Genomic DNA, 16,601 nt, shown 5'->3' with positions numbered 1-16,601 from the left:
GTGAGTCCCTGATGTATCTGCTCACGCTGCCGGCACACAGGCACCTCACACTCGCTCCGTGCCAGGGGTGTGTGCTGAGGGCAGTGGGAGTGATAGCCTGCTGCCTTCTCCCCAGACACGGGTGCTAGTGACGCATGGCATCAGCTTCCTGCCCCAGACGGACTTTGTCATAGTGCTAGCTGACGGGCAGGTGTCTGAGATTGGCACTTACGCGGCCCTGCTGCAGCGCAATGGCTCCTTCGCCAACTTTCTCCGCAACTACGCACCTGATGAGGGCAAGAGGCACCAGGAGGCCGACAGCAGGACCGGTATCTGCCATTCTTGGCCCTCCGTATTCCCCTGCCCTCCCAGCATCTCCCCTGTCCTGGAGCCTCTGAGTGTCTGTGGACAGGCCCAGTGTTTCACAAGGGGGGTTCTGGGGAACTTGGACCGTCTGCGTGATGTCAGACATCACCAGCAGGGAAAGTGAAGTGGATGGATTCAAGCCCTTCCTCCTCATCTGCCTTCACGTGTCAAAAGGGCCTAAGGGCCCAGGCCCAGCTTGTACGGCAAAACTGTTTCACAGATGAACTGTTTAGTAAATGTGCAAATGCTTGGAAAAGTCATTTATTTATCAACAAATATTTATTGAGCAATTACTATGTCCAGGCGCTATTCCAGGCGCTGAGACAGCAATGAACAAACAGAAAAATCCCTGTCCTCGCGGAGCATATTGAGACCCCTTTGTTGTCCAGTCCCGGCTCCCCAGCCCCAGGCTCCCGGCTGGCTCACAGACCTTCTCCTGGGCTTTCTCTCCTACTTCCGGATATGCAGCTAACATGTCTCGAGCATTTACTAAGGGCTATGCCCCTTGCAAGCTCTTGACACACATTCTTTCCTTTAATCCTCACAAGGACACAATGAAGTAGGTACTATTATTATCCCCATTTTCATGCCTGCCTAAACCCATGCGGTGCGGAAGTGGGATTTTAGGTCAGCCGGTCTGACTCTAGAGCCCAAGCTCCTGACCCTGATATTTGAACCCCCTTCTACGTAGTCCCTGATGGGACGCTTTTCTTCCTGTCTGACCTAAGTCTTTCTTGCCACCCTTTTTCTTTCCAACACGAAATTCGTCATTTACTTTTATTGTTATTCTTGCTCACCTCTCACCTCGCCTCTGGCTTGTCCATTCAGGCCTCTTCATTGGAGCGGGGCGGGGCATACCAGGGGCCTGCGGGGTGAGCTAGCCAAGCTCTCCTTTCTGCCTCCCCGCTGCAGCCTTGGAGGACAAAGAGGTTGAGGAGGTGCTGCTGACTGAGGACCCGCTCAGCAACCACACAGACCTGACGGTTCATGAGCCAGTGACATACGAGGTCCAGAAGCAGTTTATGAGGTGAGCACCTGGGAGCTCTCAGCCCCCGGGAGACGGTACCGGGGCTCCCAAGCCCTGACGGGGGGCGCAGGTGGGCGTTCTCCCTGACACACCCCAGGCCTCCGGCTGCAGCCTGAACCTCCTCCTGGGGCTCTGTCTGTGGCTGTGCTGGAGGCCTCCTCCCTGGGCCTGACCAGTTGCCTCCGCAGACAGCTGAGTGCCATGTCCCTGGAAAGAGAGGGCCAGGGTCGGCCTGTGCCCAGGAGGCGCCTGGGTGCGGCAGAAAAGGTAGTGCAGGCAACAGAGGCAAAGGCGAGCCATGTGCTGACCCAGGAGGAGAAGGTGGAGATGGGCACTGTGAGTAGCTTGGGCGGGAGGGATGGAGAGGGTGGGCAGGCCCCTAGCAGTCCCGGGGCTCACCGGAGTCCTCTGTGCAACTGCTGTGGCCATGCAGGTGAAGCTGAGTGTGTTCTGGGATTACGCCAGGGCCGTGGGGCTCTGTGCCATGCTGGCCATCTGTCTGCTGCACGGGGGTCAAAGTGCAGCTGCCATTGGGGCCAACGTTTGGCTCAGTGCCTGGACCGGTGAGGCTGTGGTGAACGGCCAGCAGAACAACACCTCCCAGAGGCTGGGCGTCTACGCCGCCTTGGGAATTCTGCAAGGTGAGCCTGCAGAGATACCTAGAAGGGGCTACGGTGGCCCCTTCCTCATCTCTGGGCTGCTGGGTCCCCCAAACCACGCCCTTGCCTCTGAATCTCTCTCCACTGTCGCAGCCCCAGGGACTCCCTAACCCACTCTAGCAGTCTACCTGCCTCTGGCCCTGTCTAGCTCATCCTAGCCATGCTGGGCCTCTTAGCCTGCCTAGTTCACCGAGGCTATCCCCCATCTCGGAACCTGCCCCTGCATGCCTGCCACCTGGCCCAGGTGAACGAGCGCGCCTCTCCTCCTCCACCAGGGCTCCTGGTGATGCTGTCAGCCATCATGATGGCGGTGGGAGGCGTCCAGGCTGCGCGCTTGCTTCACCAGGCACTGCTGCACAACAAGATGCGCTCGCCACAGTCCTTCTTCGATACGACGCCCTCAGGCCGCATCCTCAACCGCTTCTCCAAGGACGTCTACATCATCGATGAGGTTCTGGCTCCCACCATCCTCATGCTGCTGAATTCCTTCTACAACTCCATCTCCACCCTCGTGGTCATCGTGGCCAGCACGCCACTCTTCGCTGTGGTCATCCTGCCTTTGGCTGTCCTCTACCTCTTGGTGCAGGTGTGCCCTGAGTGGATGGGCGTGGCTTTTTGGGGGCATGGCCGTTGCGTGGCCGGGGCTCTCCCGGGGGCCACCAGTGGTGGGATGTAGGGAGGTCAGGCCCCGCAGCTTCACAGCTGGATTTGGTTCAGTAAATACCTCTTTGAAACTCATTTTCCTCACGTGTAAAATAGAATCATAGAGCCTACCTCACAGAGTTGTTGATAGGATAAAATGAAATCCTTGTAAATTGTGACTGGCCCTAGAACTCCTTCCTGCTGGCTAAATATTGTCAACAGTTTGAGACACATTATCCTTCCCTTCTTTTTAGATATATCTAAACTTACGTACATATTTTTAACATGGATGAGTTGATGACATTCAGATACAGCTACCTATAAAAGGCATTTGTGTTGCTGAGCCCCTATCCTGCCATTAATTAATCAGTCCATGAAGGTAACCCACAGGTGGCCAGAAGCTTAGGCCTGTGTGTGAAGACTGTGCTCTGTGCTGGGACGGGGGACTCTCAGATGCAAATCCTACATGACCCTGGCCATCTTGGGGCCCACAGGGTAGAAGATGGAAGGTGGAGGCAGAACTGTGTTTTTGTGGGGCTGAAGTTTAAACAACTGGGGGGTGGGGCGGGGAGAGGCTCTTTAAGAAAAAGAATACAAAATTATCTTTTTTTTGTTTTTCAAAATTATCTTATTTTTGCAAATTTTGCAAAATTTTGATTGTGTGAACACACTGCTGGGGCCCCTAAGTGGAGACAGGCATCGTCACTGACAGGAGGCAAAGCAGAGTCAGTGCGATAATCTAGGTCCTCGCAGAGGTGAGGGGGTCAGGAGCTGAGAGGCAATCGGGAAAGGCTTCGTGGACAAAGTGGCCTGGAAGAGTGAGCAGAGCTGACCAGAGGGGAAGGGTGCGATGAGTTCGTGGAGCCGTATCAGGCCCCCAAGTCTTGGGTTCTTCTGAGCGGAGCAGGAGGAAGGGAACAAGGTCGTATGCGGCAGTGGAACTGACGGGGAGGCGGCTCACATGGGTCCAGAGGATGTGCTGGACTGAGCTGGGGCCCCACGGTCCTGACTCCAAGCTCTTTCTCCATCCTCTGTCAGCGCCTCTATGTGGCCACGTCACGGCAACTGAAGCGGCTGGAGTCTATCAGCCGCTCACCCATCTACTCCCACTTTTTGGAGACGGTGACCGGCTCCAGCGTCATCCGGGCCTATGGCCGCAGCCAGGACTTCGAAGCCATCAGTGATGCTAAGGTGGACACCAACCAGAGGAGCTGCTACCCCTACATCGCCTCCAACAGGTCAGAAGCAGCTCCCTCAGCCCCTGCTCCTCCCAGGAGTTTCCACCAGTGTCTGCGGGAGAGACCCTGGTGTTCTGGGTCCAAGCCCCTCCTTCCCCCTAAACAGCCCCCTTCTTGCATCCGCCCCATTTCCTCCTTGCCTAATCCCCACAGGTGGCTGGGGGTCCGAGTGGAGTTCGTGGGCAACTGTGTCGTGTTCTTCACTGCACTCTTTGCTGTGATTGGGAGAAGTAGCCTGAGTCCAGGGCTGGTGGGCCTGTCTGTGTCCTATGCCCTACAGGTACGCAGAGGTCTGGGTCCTGGGTCAGGGCCACCACTGGGGCAGAGGCCACACAGGTTTCACAAGCATCTCCTGAGCACCTCGCTCTGCCCCAAATGGGGACCAGCCACAGGTTCTGCTCCACGGGACTGTGAGCTCCCAGTCAAGTGTGGAGAGCCACTCCCACCAGCAGGGGATGGCACTGTGGGGTGCACAGACCTTAGTGGAGGAAGGCCCAGAGGAGGTCTCTACCTTGGAGTGTTAGAGAAATTATCTTGGAGCTTGGCCCCAAGAGACAAATAGAATTTGCCCTGCCTGCATAAGATCTAGAGGTCAACCCTGACAGGGGTCCGGGGGCAGGGATGTGGAGAGGTGGAATACACCTCATTTCACAAGCCTGCAGAGAAAGTACACGGACCAGGTAACTGGAGCCTGGGAAGGTCACCCTGATATCAGCCTATATTGTCAAAGCATTAAATAACTGCAGATGGAATTTTTGTGAAGCAGATCCCATTTGCAATGCCTCAGGTGACTCAAGTCTTGAACGTTTGGTAAACAAAGGACAGTCCAGACAGGTCAGTCTTCTCAGACTTTAATGTGCATGTGAATCACCTGGAGATTTAAACTGTAGATTCTGATACCGTAGACCTGGGGCTCTGGCTTCAGCGTTGTCTATCAAGGCTCCTTGACCCACAAAGTGTGGTCCAAGGACCAGTTGCATCAACATCATCTGTGAGCTTCTTAGCCACGTAGAATATCGCGTCCCACCACAAACCTACTGAATTAGAAGCTACCTTTGCACAAGGTTCCCTGGGAAATCTTTCTTGTGCATATTAAAGTTTAAGAAACACTGGGCTGGGCGGCCTTTTGTTAAGTCTGCATTGTCACTGCCTGAGGTACAGTCGTGATTTGAGCCCCAGGTGGCACATCTGTGGGTTTGCCCAGGCCCACCTGGGTCATAGCTGGGATAGGATAGGAGCATAGTCAAGGAGTCTGAACTCCTCCCAAAGCCATTTCAGGGGGAGGAGAGATTGCCCCGCTTGTGACCCAGTCCCTTTGGCTAGGTGACGTTGGCTCTGAACTGGATGATACGAACGATATCAGACTTGGAGTCTAATATTGTGGCCGTGGAGAGAGTGAAAGAGTACTCCAAGACGGAGACTGAGGTGGGTACGGGATGAGCCTGGGGCAGGGAGGGGTGTTTGGAGACCCACCATCTCTACACCCCCAGGCCAGCTGTTCAGGTGGCTCCTCATTTATTCATTCATTCAACCCTTCTTGAGTGTCAACCAGAGGTCTATGTGAGGAGGTGTAGGGCAAGACAAGGTCTGCCCTCAAGCAATTCCTGATGTAGTGGGAGAGGACAGCTCCCGTTGTTCCAAGCCCTCCTTGGTCACAGTACCTTGTCCTCCCTGGGACGCTCCGGTCCCGTGTCCTGCCTCTGTCCCTCTGTCCACGAGCTCATCCAGCCTGGATCCTATGCTCCACCAGTGCCAGTGCTCTCAACGTTACCAAACGTTGCCCTTCTCTCTCTCAGTCATCCTCACCCCAGTTGAGCCCATCTGTCTACCTTCTGAAACATGCCGGTGCTCAGCTGCTAAAACGTTGCTGGAGAAAATCATTGATTTTACTTCAAGTTTATAACCACACACCACGGCTGGGTGTTCCTGTTTTGCTTCTCCAAGAAGCGTGTGTTCCCACTTTCAGAAAGTTCTGTTTTGACCATTCTCTTTCCTTAAACCCCTACATGCCCTCCTCCCTGTGCTCAGTCATCGACCGAATGACTCAGTCATCGGTCATCATAGGCTCAGTCATCAACCTTGCCTAACGCTTCAGTGAGAAAACGGCTTTACAAGATGTGAACTCCCTCAGCCTTCCTGCCTCCAGACTTTCAAATCTGCCTGTGTCCCTTCCACCTTCTTCCCTTCTCATTTCAAAGCCCACTCCCTCTACTTCTTCGCATGGCCACCCAAGGACTTCACTTCCTCAATCACACCCTCCATCTGCTACATCATCCATCTTGCTCCCTCTGTTGGATGATTCCCATCCACACGCGAAAATAAGCTCTTGTAGCTTCCATTCTAGACACTCAAACCAACCCTCCCTTTCCCCCGTATCCTATGTCCCATTTCTCTGCTCTCCTTTGTCGTGAAACTGGCTTTAAAATATGGTCTGCAGTGCTCTCCCCACTGCCTCATCACCCTGTCGCCTGGTTTCTGGCCCTATCACTCCACTGAACCCACTCACCAATGATTTTCCCACTTCCTGACCTAGGGACACGTTTCTGTTCTCATCTAATGCAACCGCTCAGCGACATTCAGACAAATAGCCCCTCTCTCCTACTTGGAAAGCACTTCATGGCTTCTGTGACCTGAGCTCCTGCCCTGTCAGCCCCCATTGAGCCCCACCCCACCTGTTCCTCCCAACCTGGCCTCTCCTGCCCATGGGGCCCCCATCTACCCCTGTCTTCCCCAGGCATCCCCTATCATTCCCTCATCCCCCATTCTCTGGGATCTTCAAATTCTCCTTCTTCATGCCTAGCATTCCCATATCCCCTCTCTACACACATGATCTCGTCTCCACATTCTCAAAAATTCTTTCCCCAACCCTACTGTCCATTCCTTTGACACCTCCTCAAGAGAGCGGTCTCCCTATACTGGCCGCCTTGCTTTGTGACTGCTGACAGTCTGACCCCCCCCATTTCAAAACACCCTCCCCTCTCCCTCCTCCAAATAGCAGTAGGGAGATCCTTTAAAAACACACCAAATCATGTTATTCCTCTGTGCATGGCCCTACATCTTACTCAGGGTAAAAAAAAACCACAGTCCTTAAAATGGCCAGCAAAGCCCTATGTGATGGGACCATCCACTACTTGTCTCCTACCTCTCACCTTTGTCATTGTGATCCAGATCACACCTGGAAGTACTTGTACTTGCCGTTCCCTCTGTCTGGCATGCCCTTCCCCCAGATATCTACTTGTCTTTTTCCTTCACTTCCTTCAGGTCTTTATTTAAATATCACCTCCTCCAGGAAGCCTTCCCTGACCACCCTGTACAGAATAGCAACACCAGGCACTTATCCACACTCATCACCATCTGACATTATGTAGACTTACTTATTTGTCAACAGTATGGCCCCCTAGACTCGGATGTAAGCCTCATGGGGACAAGGACTTTGTCTTGTTTACCATTGTTGACCCCACTACCTGTCACGGAGTAGCCACTCAATAATAAATGGTGAAAGGGGGAGCGAGGGCAGGTGGGAGGGGCCGCTTATGGCCGTGGGGCACAGGGGAATGGGGAGAGCAAAGCTCTGTGGGGAATAATGTCAGAGGGATAAAGAGACATTGAACCACAAGGTTGGGTCACATGAGCACCAGGACCTCCCCACCAGGGTCCCTAGTGGGTGAGGATGGCAGGGGCCTGGGGAGGGAGGGAGACCAAAGTTGGGAGATGGCTGGGCTGGGGAAGAGGTGCCCCCCATGATGAGGATCCTGTCTTCCCCCGGTGGCCAGGCCCCCTGGGTGGTGGAGGGCAGCCGCCCACCAGTGGGCTGGCCACTGCAGGGTGAGGTGGAGTTCCGGAATTACTCTGTGCGCTACCGGCCCGGCCTGGAGCTGGTGCTGAAGGACCTGAGTCTACAAGTGCGAGGTGGCGAGAAGGTGCGTGTGGGGTGGGTTTTTCCCTGGGGAGCGTGGGTCTGTGGGATGGCAGGGGCCCAGCCCAAGGGTCTGCTTGGCCTCCCAGGGAAGTCCTGGCAACAGCCCCGCTAAACCCCAGCCTCCCCCTGACGACCCCCCACTGCCTCCAGGTGGGGATCGTGGGCCGCACTGGGGCTGGCAAATCGTCCATGACCCTCTGCCTGTTCCGCATCCTGGAAGCCACGGAGGGCGACATCCTCATCGACGGCCTCAACGTGGCCGACATCGGGCTCCATGACCTGCGTTCTCAGCTGACCATCATCCCCCAGGTAGCAGCCTGGCGTGGCCTGGCCACACTGACCTGTGACTCTGGCGGCAGGTCCCACCCCCGTTCTGTAGCTTGGAGTTCAAGACTGGGACCCCTCTCTGGGAGGCTGGAGAGCAGGACAGCAGGAGCAGAGCCACAGAGCGGCCCCCCATCGTGGGTCTGGAAGGGTCAGATGTCTCCTGCCCTATAAGACCCTGTCCTCTGACCTCTTGGACCAGCAGAACAACAGGCCCCTCCACACAGCCCACCCCAGAGGCCTTCTATCCTGGCCTCCTGGTTTCACAGCTCTGAATTACATTTCACTTTTTCTGACTCCTCTGGGGTATTTTTTTCTTCTGACTGGACACTTTGGGGTCAGGTTAGCGCTTCAGGTTTCTGCCTCAGTGGAGGACTTTGGGTTGGCAAAGCTGAGGTTTATCACTTCCCCACAGGCGTTTTTCTATCTCCTTGGCCATTGCCTCCCTCCTGGAGGGCTGGGGTCAGAGTGGGAATGCCGCCACCTCAACCCCTTTCTTGTTCCCTGGCCTCGGGGCCCATGGCTCCCTAGGGGGCCTGAGCTGCCTCCCTCTGAGGCCTTGCTTTGTCCCCAGGACCCCATCTTGTTCTCGGGGACCCTGCGCATGAACCTGGACCCCTTCGGCAATTACTCGGAGGAAGACATGTGGCGAGCCTTGGAGCTGTCCCACCTGCACACGTTTGTGAGCTCCCAGCCGGCAGGCCTGGACTTCCAGTGCTCCGAGGGCGGGGAGAACCTCAGGTAACAGCTGGGAGTGGGTGGGTGGGTCAGGAATAGCACTCTGCAGCGCTATAGAGGGTCTAGCATCAAACGACACCAAATCCAGGCCAGCCGCCTCCTGCCCTCCCACCCCCATCTCAGCCAGAGTGAACTCAGGGGGCACTGTCTTGCATTGAGCATATTCTGTGTGCCAGGCACTGTGCACTACTTCACTGACTCCTCACACAAGCTCCAGAGAAACTGAGGCAGGGCCAAAGTCACACAGCTGGGAGAAGACATGCCTGGCAGATTCCAAAGCCCTAATCGGTCCTCTCTTGTGAGATTGTCAGTGTTGTGCTTGGCCTGAGGAGGGGTTGTGGACTGAACCTGTGGAGCAGATAAGAGGAAACTTACAGAGCTTTAGAGAAATCTTATATATTTTCCAAGGTGGATGCAATTTTGTTTGCGGTTTAGAAGTGGGCAAAGTGAGCTCTCTGGGCCTTTCTTTGCTTCCTTATAGCCCCAGACTTTATATCACCCGTCGCTGTGCCACGTATCAGGGAGGCCCAGAGTCACTTCTTACTGAGTCTAAGGGCTTGAGACACTTGTACCCATGTTAGTTGTGTGATTTGGAGCAAGCCGCTTAACCTCTTTGTGCCTTGCTTTCCTTTACTCTGAAAGGAGTATGGGATAATAACAGTCCCATACCTGTTAGCACCATGCCGCCCAATAAAAATATACTTTGAGCCACATAGGTGTAAAGAAAATTTGTCTAAGAGCCACATTAAAAAAAAAGAAACTGATGAAATAAATTTTAATTGTGTATTTTATGTAGCCTAATATATCTAAAATATCATTTCAACATGTAATTGATACAAAAGCTATTACGGACAGTTTGCATTTTTTCAAGTGTAAAATCCCGTGTGTATTTTTACACGTACAGCACATCTCAATTCAGACTTGTCGTATTTCAAGTGGTCAACAGTCACCTGTGGCTAGTGGCCATCATTTGGACAGAGCAGTCTTAGGGTTATTGTGATGAAATGGAAAGCACTTAGACTGGATATACTCCTGAGAAATGTAGCTATTTGTATTATTCTACTCGGTCCATACCTACGGACTGGACTTTCTCCAAAAAAAAAAACAAAACCAAAAACCTGTACATTTGCTCAGCACTTAATAGTGTTCAAGGCACTTTGGCCTCTACTGTCTCCTTTCATCTTTACTGCAGTCCCGTGGGCCAGAAACGAGGCTCCAGAGGATAAAATTATTTGCCCAAAGCTGCTCAGCTAGCAAGGGGTGGGGCAAGGACTCAGGGAAGTGGGAGCTTCTGCCCCAAAACTTTCCTTGCCGCATCATAGCCACTGGTGGGATGCCCCCGCCTCCCCAGGCAGCCCTGCAGGAATGAATGTGCACAGTACCTGGATTTCACTTACACAGCCGTGTTGGGGGTGGCTGGCGGACGAGCCTAGGCTTTCAGACCCTGGGCCCCACAGCTGTGTTTTGGTCCATTCTCCTGTCCTGGCTTGCCATGAGCACCTCTCCCCAGAGCATCCCCTCCATCCCCACACCCGCCAGGATCTGAGACAGAAATCCACTCCCCTCCTCCCTCCCTGAGCTTGTAGCCACTTTAAGTATAACCTATATCCTGTGCCAGTCCCACCATAAATCAGCCCTGAGCTCTATCTGGCGGCTCATTCTGCTGCCAAAACCTTCATTAGTTGCGGGAATAGGCCGGGGAGAGAGCCTGGCCTTCACTCGGGCTGTAGTGACTCACCCCTGCGGGAAGGGCTGAGGTATTTGTCCCTGGGTGTGGAGGGTGCTGCAGCCTCTGTGGTTGGGAACACAGCCTCTCTTTGTTCATTAGCTCCAGCTTCCAAGGCAGGAGGTGGAAGGTATGCATTCCACCCCTCCTCCACCTTCCCAGGGACCAGACACGGGGAACCCCCCATAGCCTCCTCTGCCCTGTCCCTTCCTTGTTCCCACAACGGAACCCTGACCTATATTCCCCGTGGGGGCGGAAGCTGACGAAATTGTGCGATATTAGACTCAGCAAGATAACATGATATGTGCAAATATCCAGGAGGAGTCATTTAAGTGTGTTATTACTAAGGCGTAAATGACTGAGAGATAGAAGCAGAGAAACACGGTGACGCTGGTTGAGGAGTGAGGATAGGGAAGAAAGCACAGGAGGAAGAGACCAGGGGTGCCAGAGACAGACTGGGGATTTCACAATGTTGTTAAGTCCTGGCTCTACCCGCAAGGCCCCTCATTATCCCTGTGGTGTCCAGACCTCAACTCGGTGTTCCAGGAGTCCTGGGCTAAGGCAGAAATGGGAGAGGTTAGACAGAGAGCCAGCCCTGGGCCATTGGGAAGGAGTGGAGACAGAAACAGTTTGGGGAATGAGGCCTGGGGTCAGGTTGGGGGCACCCAGCTAGAGATACCTTGCCTTCCCCATTTTCAGCGTGGGCCAGCGGCAGCTCGTGTGCCTGGCCAGAGCCCTGCTTCGCAAGAGTCGCATCCTGGTTTTAGACGAGGCCACAGCCGCCATCGACCTGGAGACGGATGACCTCATCCAGGCCACCATCCACACCCAGTTTGAGCCCTGCACGGTGCTGACCATCGCACATCGGCTCAACACCATCATGGACTACACCAGGTGGGGCACTGGCACCCAAGCAGGGAGGGGCCTGGTGGGGTCGCCTGGGCCGTGGTTGGCAGATTAAGGTTACTGGATATGTGGATATGGGAGCTCCGTGGGGTCGTCTAAGGTTTGGGGGGGGTGCAGAACAGTGTGGGTTATCTGGGCACCGGGGGCACAGTGATGCTTTCTGAGACACAAGGGACACTTTGGGGTTACCAACACATGGGGAAGGGGCACACTGGGGCTCCGTAGGCATGGCCACTTCTCCCCCACCTCTTAATACTGAGGTGAGGGGAACCAGATCCTTCAGGCCAAATCCTGTCACTTCCTGAGCACTGTTTCCAGAATGCCCACATGGCCATGGCTTCATTTGAGCCTCATTCCCATCCTGTGAGGTAGACGTACAGACCAGGAAGCCACTGAGGAAAGGTGCACGATGCTTGGGTCCCGTGCGGAGTAGATGCTTTGCTGTGGGAAAGCAGAGGGCTGAGTCCCAAGCCTGGCTCTGCTGCTGACTGCTGTATGACATTAGGCCATTCACAAAACCTCCATGAACCTCTCTCTCTCTCAGGGTTGTTGTAAGGAGTCAATGAAATAAAGCATTAAAAGTGCAGGTGACTGGAGGGGTGGGAGGGAGAAGCAAGAGGGAGGAGATATGGGGATATATGAATATGTATAGCTGATTCACTTTGTTATACAGCAGCAACTAACACACCGTTGTAAAGCAATTATACTCCGAGAAAGATGTTAAAAAAAAAAAAGTGCAGGTGATCCTAGGAGATGTCCTTTATAATCCTCACTAGAACCAGCTTCTCAAAGGATTAGGGAAGGAGCCTTCCTCATGGTATCTTACGGCTTCGTTGGGGAGGCAGCTCACTCAGCCAAAAGGCAAAAAATGTGACCTGTTTGCTCACTGTGCCTAATGTCAAGGTGTGCTGCTGGAGGACAGGGGAGGGGCTGGGTGACTCAGAAGCCTGATGGAAGCCAGCTGGTGCTGGCCTGCCAGGCTGGCTCCCCTGGAGACACGGGAGCTCAGAGTGAGGGAGAGGCAGGAGGCTGCAGCAAATCTATCCTGAAGGAGTATAGTGGGAGTACATCAACAGGGCTTCATTCACAAAACAAACACCTGCAGGGCAGGCTTCATTCACAAAACAAACACCTGCAGGGCATGGGGAGGTGGGGAGATACGTGGACAGGGCAATGGGCAGACCTTGGCCCTCTCTCAGAAGTTCCCCACACAGCTCCCAGGGGCTTGGGAACCAAGCTGAGAATGCCTGATGCTAAGTGTCTGTTCCATCCCTACCACACCCACCCCGCCTCCACTCCCATCCAGGATCCCACTGGGAGAAGGGAGGGTGGGCAGGAAGGCCCGGGCCCTGGGTCCAGACAAGGGAAAGGGCTGGACTGAGAGGATCTCTTCCCAGGCCTAACTGAAAATGGTTTTCACCAGCAGCCTTTCAGGAAAAGGCTGCATCACATGCAAAGGCCCTGAGGTAGGAGGGCACATGAGGCTGGAGTAGAAAGGGTGAAGGGGCAGTAGAACCAAGAGGACAGGGAGAAAGAGGCCTCACTCTGCTGCATTTTGAGGACCATGGGAAAGCATTCAGTCCTTACCCTAAGGGCAATGAGAAGCCACTGAAGCGAGGGGGGCAGTCTCCTGGGCTTCAGTTTGGGCAGTGGCTAGGCTGTGATGTCCACAGACGCACATCTTCCCAGGACACGTTTCTGGGAGCCCCATAGGTGGGGAAACAGAGTGGGTGCAGTCCAGGCCCTCTTATTGAGGAGCATCTCCCGGGACTTGGGAGAGCCCTTTCTGCTCCTGCCTCACCCTGGGAGCCAGCCTGTTGGCCCTGCACCAGGTGCACCCTGTGTTTAGTTGGCAAGAGATTCTAATCCCAGGCCCAGGCTTGACTGTGTGTGTGTGTGGGCGGGGGGAGATCCACCCATCAGCGGCAGCCAGCTTTGCAGCCAAAGCCCCAGATGCCAGCATCCGGCCTCACTGCAGCCCAGTTTCCCGCCGTGTGCCTTTTTGAGTTGGCACAAAGCAGATGGAAGCACACAGGCCCTGTGACCCTGGTGAAGGGAAGGGCTCATTAGGGGAGGTTTTCGGAGCCCCGACTAACAAAGATGAATCGGACCTTGTGTTTGATCCCAGAAATTGTCTCATCTGCCAGGACAGCAAACGGAGTGGCTAAAATAACCAGCCTTGCAAGCGTGCATATGTGGTGTAGCACTGTGTTGGGTGGGTTGACTGAAGTGGGAGGGTTGGCATGTCACTGCGGGGCCTGAGCGGTACCCAGAAGGGCAGGGTTGGACCATGAAACCAGATCTGGGCTGATGGAGACCTGACCACTTCTTTTCCTTGGCTAGGGTCCTGGTCCTGGACAAAGGGACAATAGCTGAATTTGATTCTCCAACCAACCTCATTGCAGCCAGAGGCATCTTCTACGGGATGGCCAGAGATGCTGGACTTGCCTAAAATATATTTCTGGGATTTCTTCCTGGACATTCCTGGTTTTCATCAGGAAGGCTAAGGACACCAGATATGTCTACAGAATGGACTTAATAGCAAACGCTGGGGGCATTTGTCAGGTTTTTGTCCCTGTTAAGTGCCTGGCAGGATAACCATGCTAAATGCTTCAGGTGAGGAGGTGAAGCCCCAGAGGCAAATAACATGCCCAAAGTCATAGCTAATTTGAGGCAGAGCCCAGACTAGTCCCCAGGTCTCCTGATTCCCAATGTGGTGTTATTTCCACACTGTACTGTTTTCAATCATTTCATGGCATGACCTCCCTACCCCCATGATTTTTCATATTTTCTACTCTGAAGTTTTTTCTTTTTTAATAAAGCTTTTTCCTTCTGGAACAGAAGACTGCCAGGTCAGGCCGTCCCTAGGAACTGAGTCTGGTACTCTGGGGTGCTGGCCTGGATCCATTAAAAATGGAGCGCTGATAAAATAAAGCTACGTGTCAACAATACATACACCCCAATGTAGCCTTTCTCTGTTCACAAGGTCTGGGGGCTAGGACCTTTAGAGGAGGCAGGGAGGAAGGAGGGAGAGATGGAGGTTACCTTTATACACATCTACATGGCTGGAATTATCTGAAAACTTCAGACCCAAGAACTTTTGGCTAGAAATATTGTCTTCACAGCCAAAATTCACTGGGTAATTGCCAGTAGTTCCTGCGCTGCTGTGCAGATACTGTAAAAAGGTGAGAAATAAAACCCCTGAAATCTGACCCGAGGCCTCCTGGGAAAGCTGCTGTGAACACCTCCACATTTTTATTTTAAGTTCATTTTATTTTTTAAATTTATTTATTTTTGGCTGCGTTGGATCTTCGTTGCTGCACGCAGGCTTTCTCTAGTTGCAGCGAGCGGGGGCTACTCTTCGTTGCAGTGCGCGGGCTTCTCATTGCGGTGGCTTCTCTTGTTGTGGAGCACAGGCTCTAGGCGCGCGGGCTTCAGTAGCTGTGGCACATGGGCTCAGCAGTTGTGGCTCGCAGGATCTAGAGCGCAGGCTCTCAGTAGTTGTGGCGCACGGACTTCGTTGCTCCGTGGCATGTGGGATCTGCCTAGACCAGGGCTCGAACCCGTGTCCCCTGCATTGGCAGGTGGATTCTTAACCACTGTGCCACCAGGGAAGTCCCGAACACCTTCACATTTATGTCATCCCTCAGACCACTACGCCTGCTTCTCTAGGGCAGGGGTCCCCAACCCATGGGCCGTGGACCGGTACCGCTCCATGGCCTGTTAGGCACCGGGCTGCACGGCAGGAGGTAAGCAGTGGGCAAGCGAGCAAAGCTTCATCTGCTGCTCTCCATCGCTCCCCATCGCTTGCATAACCGCCTGAACCATCCCCCCACCCCATCCATAGAAAAATTGTCTTCCACGAAACCAGTCCCTGGTGCCGAAAAGGTTGGGGACCGCTGCTCTAGGGGATGAGAAACGCGTGGTGCTTTATTCCCTCGCCCCTTTAACAGTCTGTTCCGGACAGGTCCCCGTCACCAGTGAGGTCTCCAAGTCATGCATCTTCCTCACTGTGGCTGAAGGTGAATATTGGAACACAGAGCAGCCAGAGGCTGCCCCCTCTCCTGACAGTCCCGGGCTGGTCAGTGAGATGAGGGAGTGAATTAAATTTGCTTTTTTTGAGCAAGCCAATGAAGTGTTTATTTTTCTGCAGGTCAGAATTTACCTGGCACATGGCCTTCTATTTGGAAGGGATCTCTTCTCTTTGTTACCTTACTAAGTTTTCTGGTCTCCTCTGACTCTCATTTCTTCAAACTTTACTCTTGGTATCATGTGACTGGTTGTGGGTGATGGCTTTTTTGTTTTTCCTCCACCCTAAATGGTTTGCAGTAGGTGTAGAGATGGCTCCTTTGATCTGATTTTTCTATACGCATCGGGCCAGCCTGTGCTGCAGGACTATTTGTTAAAGGTTAATCACATTTTTTTGGCAGGCTGTTTCTGCCCAGGATGTTTATGAGTGCATAGAAGAAGACTTCCATCCTTGTGATAAAGCGAGTATGAAAGCACAAATGCCCAAATTATTCTGCCTCTCCTTGGAGCTAAGAAAAGGTCTCTGCTGTACTCCCTGATTTATCGGGCCGATTTGGCATGACGTCTGGCTGGGGAGGCTCTAGCTGCCCCAAACCAACAGAAATGCAGATTCATTCGGCATCATTCTCAGCTAAAGATCTGAAGGTGTAAGGCTGTATTTCCTCTCCTGTCTTGGGAGTTTGCCTCTGAGCTCATTGAGGCCCTGACAGGTGCTGACAGCCCAAAGGAGAGGCTCAGTTGTGTAAAGTAAATAGGATAATCAAAAAATGTGGTTAACAGAGGATGGCCTCCATCTAGCTGGCTCAGCTACTCTGGGGAAATGAAGCTGACTGCTGTGAACTGAGAGGAAGACCCCGCACAAGATATCCGTCTCCGGTGCCACTGACAGGCGTGCACGCCACCGCAGCAGCCGGAGGGAGGCGGCTCAGCTGGGGCCCGGTCCCTCCTAGTCTTCCTCCAGAGGGTTTTCTCCCTGGAACTGTCCAACAATTTGAACCCCGTATTATTAGAAGTATAGTGCTGTTGAGGAGGCCAAAATTAAAGAATG

The 16,601-nt window shown here is 53.6% G+C and overlaps 1 protein-coding gene across 10 annotated transcripts in view; it reads left to right on the top strand.

Moving 5' to 3' along the window:
* ABCC3 (ATP binding cassette subfamily C member 3) overlaps window positions 1-14,475 on the top strand; it is a 43,451-nt gene extending 28,976 nt beyond the window's left edge. For 9 of the 10 annotated variants that reach the window (XM_033848179.2, XM_073797331.1, XM_033848180.2 and 6 more), the window contains 13 exons: window positions 116-308; window positions 1,258-1,372; window positions 1,561-1,708; window positions 1,806-2,013; window positions 2,307-2,617; window positions 3,712-3,911; window positions 4,065-4,191; window positions 5,235-5,336; window positions 7,685-7,831; window positions 7,981-8,139; window positions 8,729-8,895; window positions 11,318-11,512; window positions 13,868-14,475. In XM_033848179.2, coding sequence (XP_033704070.1) covers window positions 116-308; window positions 1,258-1,372; window positions 1,561-1,708; window positions 1,806-2,013; window positions 2,307-2,617; window positions 3,712-3,911; window positions 4,065-4,191; window positions 5,235-5,336; window positions 7,685-7,831; window positions 7,981-8,139; window positions 8,729-8,895; window positions 11,318-11,512; window positions 13,868-13,976 — 2,181 coding nt within the window. In that variant the 3' untranslated portion in view covers window positions 13,977-14,475. The remainder of the gene's footprint in view (window positions 1-115; window positions 309-1,257; window positions 1,373-1,560; window positions 1,709-1,805; window positions 2,014-2,306; window positions 2,618-3,711; window positions 3,912-4,064; window positions 4,192-5,234; window positions 5,337-7,684; window positions 7,832-7,980; window positions 8,140-8,728; window positions 8,896-11,317; window positions 11,513-13,867) is intronic. The other variant, XM_073797333.1, reaches the window with a different exon arrangement.
* Window positions 14,476-16,601: the final 2,126 nt, after the last annotated feature.

Source organism: Tursiops truncatus, chromosome 20 (genome assembly GCF_011762595.2).
Source record: "Tursiops truncatus isolate mTurTru1 chromosome 20, mTurTru1.mat.Y, whole genome shotgun sequence".
Classification (NCBI taxonomy): Eukaryota; Metazoa; Chordata; class Mammalia; order Artiodactyla; family Delphinidae; genus Tursiops; species Tursiops truncatus.
This window is presented reverse-complemented; position numbering and strand designations above follow the sequence as displayed.